At 53.9% G+C, this 7,312-nt stretch overlaps 1 protein-coding gene across 1 annotated transcript in view; it reads left to right on the forward strand.

Moving 5' to 3' along the window:
• The window catches only part of Slc43a2 (solute carrier family 43 member 2), a gene marked incomplete at its 5' end in the record, with an annotated part of 39,830 nt that extends 36,626 nt beyond the window's left edge, over positions 1–3,204 (forward strand). The window contains 3 exons of the mRNA XM_033762735.1: positions 315–388; positions 1,551–1,674; positions 2,386–3,204. Of these exons, the coding sequence (XP_033618626.1) occupies positions 315–388; positions 1,551–1,674; positions 2,386–2,547 (360 nt within the window). The remainder of the gene's footprint in view (positions 1–314; positions 389–1,550; positions 1,675–2,385) is intronic.
• Between the last annotated feature and the right edge of the window lie 4,108 nt (positions 3,205–7,312).

Genomic DNA, 7,312 nt, shown 5'->3' on the forward strand with positions numbered 1-7,312 from the left:
AAAAAAAAAAAAAAAAAAAAAAAAAAAAAAAAAAAGCCCTTTAGAGCACAGAAAATAGTAAACATAGAGAATTAGGAAGTGATAAATTTTGGGTATTCATTACCTTTAGTTTAACCTACTTAACTATAAATTTATGTAATTAAACTTTTAATAATGACTGTTTAGCAACTGGCTGCAAAATTGCTGAAACTTCAGCAGTTGGCTCTGGAGACAAGTTGCCACCACTCCTGTGGCTCTGGATCCCAGGAACTGGGAGGCAGGGGACCAGGTATGGCCCATGGCCGTCTGCTCACACTCTGGTCTCTGTCCTTCAGATCTTCTCCTTCGTCCTGCACACGATCGTGCGAGGATTCATCCACTCTGCTGTCGGGGGCCTGTATGCTGCTGTGTGAGTCTTGCAAGCTTTGGGTGGTCTGGTGGACTAGGAGACTGTGACCGGGGAGGTAGGACTGAGACCTGAGGCTGGGCCACCCTGCCCTGGCTGAGTTTGCCTTCTGTGCAGGCGAAGGCCATACCTGGCAGGAGGTGGGTCAGGGTGCAGACAGTTGAGTGCCCATAAGACTTAGCACTTAACACGAAGTCAGTTCCCTCAGCCAGGCTCAGCGCTCCTGGATGGCACGTTAGCGCCTTGGGGCCACTGCTTAGCCAGCCCTGGGGCTGTCCCAGGCTGCTCACTGGAAAGGACAGGATTGGATTCTGACTACATGGAGCCAAATGCTGAGGTTCAAGTAGCCTTCAACAGGAATAGTGACATGGATAACTGAGCCCAGGTTGTCCTAACCCATGACCTCAGAGGCTTTCTTGGGCTGTGGGTAAAATGAAACCTACATCTTTTTCTGAGATGCTTCACAGTGGTTCCTCCTCCTTCGGCCTAGGGCTTGGCCCCGAGTCTGGAACCCACATGCCATCACCCAGTGTCTTTGACAGTAAGAGTGACTTACTCCTTGCAGGACACCCCTTCACACAACTGGGGCAGCAGCGTCTCCTGTTTGTTGAGATGTAGGCCAGAGCTCCCTCCCTGTCCCGGCAGCATCCCACGGGGGTCATTCCAGGTCCGCCGCGCCCGCCCCCTGGCCTAGAGGAAGTTGTGGCTGCTCTGGCAGGCTGTGCGAGAGGCAAGCAAGAGCTGCAATGCTGAGTTTCCATGATTGCACAATGCTCCTCTGGAGGAGGGCAGAGCAGAGCCAGGCCCAGCCTCCGACCTGCTCCCTGGGCCCGTTTCCCAAGCCACAGACTCCCGCTGGCACCTTACTTTCCACACAGCTTGGCCAGACACCCATAGGCCCCAGGCACATCTTGTGGAGTGGGGCGTGGGCTTTCCCAGAGTCTGGGACCTCAGGCTGGTCCAAAGAGAAATTGTAGAACTGCTCAGCACAAAGTAATCCAGAGGCCAGCACCCGGGCCATCCTGAGATTATTCCTATTTCTTCCTTCAGGCCCCCAAGGTGCAGCCCTGGGCCACCCGCATACCTGGGCCAGGTTGAGGCTGAGGCTGGGTATGGCAAGCCCAAGAGTGACACGGGCTGACATAGGTCTTGATTGCTCTCACAGGTACCCCTCCACCCAGTTTGGTAGCCTCACAGGACTGCAGTCTCTGATCAGCGCGCTCTTTGCCCTCCTGCAGCAGCCGCTCTTTCTGGCCATGATGGGTCCCCTCCAGGGAGACCCTCTGTGGGTAAGAAGGGTCAAGGGGCAGTGGTCATGGGCATCTGTTGCGCTCTGATATGGAGCTGGGAGGCCACCTGGGGGCTTCAGAGCACTGAGGACAGGCAGTTTGCAAACTTTGGTTAGGTCTGAGTTGTAGTCCCCTGGTGAATCGTGGCTAGGCAGGAGAAAAATGGCCTCTGAACCTGACTTTGGGATGAACAGAAGACAGTTCCTAGCCAAGAGAAGTGGCACATATGTGTAATCCTAGCTACTTGGGAGGCTGAGGAAGGAGGATTGCAAGTGTGAGTCCAGTCTGGGCAATTTAGTGAGACCCTAAAAAGGGCGGAGGGGCTGGAGATGTAGTTCATTTCTCCCTGGGTTTAATCTTCAGTACTGGGTAGTGGTGGTGGGAGAGTTCTTATCCTAGCCCCTGCCAAGGGCCAGGATTCTTAACTAGCTACCTGTTGTACCATCAGTGCCAGTCCTACCTCTGGCCCAAGGTCAGCAGGTCCTACACGGAGGACCTGAGAGCTGCTGGGTGGTCTGTGGAGAACCAGAAATTCATTTGGATGCTATAATATGGACCAACAGGCCCTGGGACCCGTTGAACCTTCCTGGTTCATTTCTCTCTTTTGACCTTCTCCCTTCCCCACATCAGACTCTGTGTCTGTGTGTGTGGGGTGAGCTGAGCCCTGCGCAGCCCCCATCCCCTGTGATAGCTGCTCCTCCCTGTCCCCAGGTGAATGTGGGGCTGCTAATCGTGAGCATGCTGGGCTTCTGCCTGCCCCTCTACCTGGTCTGCTACCGGTACCAGCTGGAGAAGCAGCTACAGCAGAAGAGGGAAGACAGCAAGCTTTTCCTCAAGATCAATGGTTCATCCAACCGAGAGGCCTTCGTGTAGCATCACTGGCTAAGAACTGGCCTCCTGCCCGTGCTTCAGTGACTGACTGATGTCCTCCTCACCACCCCAGAGGACCCTGCACACTCCCAGGATTCTCTCTTTCACCATGTCAGAGTCCACGCTCCCTCCAGGGCCCTAGTCCTGCCTTGGAGCTCTGCAGTGGAAGGACAGGAGAGGGCCCAGGATGGGAGATTTTTTCTGGGCACAGGACAGCCCTGGCTCTGCTCTGCCATCCGCAAGGAACCCTGGGGCCTTGGGTCTCCATGGTGCCTGCAGGAGGAGCCAAGGGCACCCCCAGCAGGCAGGCTGTGTCCCTCAAGGCTCTGGATTCTGCCTTTTGTTAAAGCAAAAGGGGCTGCCATCCACCACCCACCACCTGCCCCTCAGCTGCATGCCCACCAACCACTCCTGCCTGAGGACAAAGGCTTGCAGTGTCTGTAGTCCCTCGCCTGGCCCCTCACCTCCTCCCCTGGCCAGTCCACAGCTGCCTGAGGAAGGAAGGACCCGCTTCCTGTTGTTGGTGCTAACCCCTTTGTAATCCCACCCCGCTGCGGCCTGTCCACGGCCTGTCTTCTCATGTGAAGCCTGTGGAGAAGCCCTCCTGGCGCTCAGCCTGGAGAGGGGATGGCCGCAACAGGGTCACACAAAACCACAGAAGCCATGGACAGGGCTGATCAGTTGTCCCCCACCTCCTCCCTCAGGGTTGGAGAGGGAGCACTTTTCCACTGCCACCTTCAGTCCAGTCTGTGACCTGATGGTAATTAAAGGGGCACCACCAGGGCACCCCTCCCCCACCGCACAGCTGTTTCCATGGGCCACACAGATATGGAAGTCCAGCCCTGTGAAGGGAGGTGGATTGGTGAGGGGCCAGAGGGTGTGTGTGGGGGTGTGCATGTGGTATGTGTGAAGTGGGTGGGCTCTAGGGTCTGCCAGTATCCCCACCAGCCAGCCAGGTCTGTAGCAGGGCCTGTGCCCAGAGCCAACCTTGCCTCCTAATCAGTAGCTTGTCCTGGCTGTGTAGTCACAGTGCCCCCTGCTGGCTGGCTTCACCAGGGCCTGAAGCTGGGTGGGAGACGCTAGGCCTGCCTGGATCACCACCCTGCCCATCTTGACTGCCCTCAGAAATGTGTCTGAGACCTCCTGGGTGCTCAGAGCGGTGGGTTAATTTTTAGGTCTTTAGTTTTCTTTTAGGTTTTATCAGACTTCTTTTTATAAAGCAATAAACCCATTTTCCTCATAGCAAAGGATTCCCCTCCTAAAAATCAGTTGACAGCTCTATGTGCCTGTTCTGAGCTCAGGAGGAAAAGGCAGGACAAGATATTCTGCCACTGACCAGCCCTAACCATACCCATCATCATCCCTGGGGAACCTGCCTAGGGAGGAGCTGGGCCAGGAAAAGACGTTCACCTCTTCACCAGATAAATAGGGCTTTGGAGAAGTGTGGGCCACCCCTCCTATGCAGACTGTCCCAGCCAAGCAGACTAATGCCGGCCCCTCCTTGCCTACATGGATTTCCTGTTGCTGCCCCACAACCCTAGGGGCCCTCCTGAATATAGGACACAGGGTGACCCCAGAGAACGGCATCAGGATGTGTTGGGGATCAGAGAAGAAGGGGGAATAGCTAGGCCAAATTCAAGCTTCCCAGTAACCAACAATCTGAGTCTCTTAGTCTCAGTGTGGCACTAGGCTCCTGAGTCTCCTAATACTTTTAAATATTAAAAATCACAAAGTAATGAGCTGGGGGTGCAGGTCAGTATTAGAGTGCATGTTTAGCATGAGCATGGCACTAGATCCCATCCTCAACACCGGAAGAGACCAAAACAAGTAGGGAATGGTGGAGCACACCTATAATCTCAGCACCCAAAGGCTGAGGCAGGAGGATCACTGCAAGTTCCAGGCCAGCCTGGACTACATAGCAAGATCTTGTCTCAAAAAACCCCTTGCATGGATATTTTCCAAACCGTTTCTCAAGAGTACTGATTTTGATGTATTAGTGGTTTTTCTGGTTTTAAAACTTCATAGCCAAATTTAGGAAATGCTGAGTTCGAGTCAAGCGCATTTTGCAGCAAGCACTCAGCACTTTCTCTTCAACCATGAATGCTGTGCCTGTCCAAAAGGGTGTGGTGTGCTGCCCAAACACCCCAACATGTGTGGCCCCATGGCCACCTGTCAGAAGCTCCTGGGCTATTGGCCTTTCTCTGACTGACAATTCTGGTCCTTCCAGAGTTTGAGACTCACTCGTGAACAGGAAGACAGTTTGGGGAAACACTGACCAGCAAGGTCCCTTCCAACTAGGATCGTGCCTGGAGGATGGGCAGACACCCTTGCTGTCCCCAGCAGCATCTGGGCCTGGCCATGCTACTGTTAGATGAAGATGGTGGCTGGCGTTGAGAAACTGAAAGGGTGGGAGAGTCTATGGCCAGCTGTGGGAGCAGCGGCATAAAACCGGGCCAGGTACAGAGGCTGTAGAAAGCCAGGTGGGTTAGGTATCCCCTAATCAGAAGCTGGCCGTTCCACCCTGACTTCCTACAGAGTTAACAGGTTATAATCTACAATCATGGGAACGATCTAGAGCTAAATCGATACCATCATCTCCACTTTACAGTCGGCAGAACTGAGGCCCAGTGAGGTAAAGTAACTTGCCTAAGGTTAGAACTAGGACTCACGTGGGTCTGAAGTGATTGCAGCAGCCAAGGCGCTGTAGACCAGGGAATGCCATTTAGAGCAGCAGCTCCAGGGTCAACCAGGCCTCCACGGCGGGGCGGCAATACCCAGGGGAGGACAGTAAGCTCAGGCACCTTCTCCACTTCTTGGAGCCAGAGCTGCTTCAGGCTGGGGTGAGCTCTGCTCAGGAGTGTCATTTGGCCCCCACAGGCTGATGAGTACTTGAAGGAGCAATTTCCCCGTCATCCCATCTGCAAGAGAAGTTCCTGAGATGGGGCCAGATCACACTGGCCAGAGCTGTCCCTTCTTCCCCTTCCCACCCTTTCATGTCCTCCCTATACTCTGGGCCCAGCCCTTCTTTGTGCTGTTTTCCTTGGTTCCTCCCGGTCTCTGCCTGCAGCTCCCTCTGCTGAGCCTTGTCTGTAGAGAAGGTTCCTGCCCTCACACAGGCCAAGGCGAAAGTGCAGGCCTAATGTTTTTGTTTTTGCTCTGGTCTTTGGCACCAGGGATTGAACTCGGGCCCTTGCTTGCGAGGCCTGTGGCAGAACCACTGAGCCAATCCCTGGCCCTGGTACAGCCCTAAGGGACTCCTTCCTGTCTCTCTCCCTCTCCCTGTCCCTGTACCCAGCTTCCTGGTCAAAAGAACTTTTATGCAAACCCTCCTTGTGTTCTTGCATGGCCTAAGCAGCCTGTAGAGGACCCCACTCTGCTCATGTCCCCAAGGACTGAAAGTAGGGGCATATCAACAGTGGAAACATATGGGCAGGACAGTCCCAGGCAGTAGCACAAGCACCTCCAGCTAAGTGGAGGTTTTGCTGCACTTGCATGTCGGCCACTGTGAACTGGAGCAGTACACAGCTGGGGGTGGATACTGAGGGAGTTGAACTGTATTGCAGGCCCTGCAGCCTCTTACCAATAGAATTCGGCTCAGGCACCTTGCAGCAGCAGCTCCAGCCCCCAAGGAGGGGTACAGTGGATTCTCATGGGCCCTAAGGCAGCAAGGTGCCTCATCTGGACCAAGGGCCCAGCTGAAGGGCAGTGACCCATTTTCCCCGAATACTGACCATGGGTGGTGAGGTTTGGGAGCCTAGATTGTCCTCAGGCTGCAGCCCTCTCCCGGATTACAGGGTCAGGGGACACATGTGGGCTCCGTGAGACTGGTTCCCCCAGCCCTGCTTCACTCTGAGTCCTGGACTGTGGACAGCTTCCCAAGTGACAAGGAGGTGTTGTGTCCTCCGTGAAGGTGGCCTGCCCTGCCTCTGGACTGTCCCTGCCAGCATGGAGCTACCACCTGTGCCCCTACTCACTGCAGTTAATCATTCTCATCCTTCTGGAGAGATCAAGATGAACCTGGGCCATGGCAGCTCCCTGACCTTGAACCTTGGCAGAGGGAGGCTCCCTGCATGTGGAGGGAGAGCAAGGAAAGAGCAAAGGTTGGAGGACTTATCACATATTTGCTTGGTGTCCTTAGACAAGTCATGAGCCTCAGTTTCTTTATCTGTACAATGGACCTTGCAATACCCTCAGAGTGCTGCTAAGTAAACATACAAGTAGCACATGTGGACAACAGTATGGCTCTTAACAGGCATTTATCCATCCATAGCAGCATTGTTTTCACTGCCCTGGAAGAGAGCAGGCAGCACAGAAACACACACCCCTCCCCAATATGACAGGACTCCTACTTAAGATGACTCTCACCATGGACTTGCAACCAAGTAGAAGAAAGTGAGGTTTGTTCCTGCTGGCCCTGTTCCCCTCAGAACCTATCCCTCAGCAGAGCTTTAAGAAGTTATTCCCAGCAGGTGTAGTAGTGCATGCCTGAAATCCAAGCACTCAGGAGGCTGAGGCAAGACATTTGCTGTGAGTTCAAGGCCAGCCTGGATTACATAGACTGTCTCAAAAAAAAAAGTTATTCCCTTGATCATTTTTTCTTTATGTCTTTCACATTTTGGTAAGAGACTTGGCCAAAGGACATCTCAAGATTATCTCTAAAGACTGGGCAGGTTTATACTGAGTGGGGTGAGTCAAATCCCAGCCATGGGCACCACCCCAATGCCACCTCCTTGGACACCTGCTTGGCTGTGCCTCTAACCATGTGTGC

This window comes from Fukomys damarensis, unplaced genomic scaffold, assembly GCF_012274545.1.
Source record: "Fukomys damarensis isolate Sample0158 unplaced genomic scaffold, DMR_v1.0_HiC HiC_scaffold_13, whole genome shotgun sequence".
NCBI classification, from domain to species: Eukaryota; Metazoa; Chordata; class Mammalia; order Rodentia; family Bathyergidae; genus Fukomys; species Fukomys damarensis.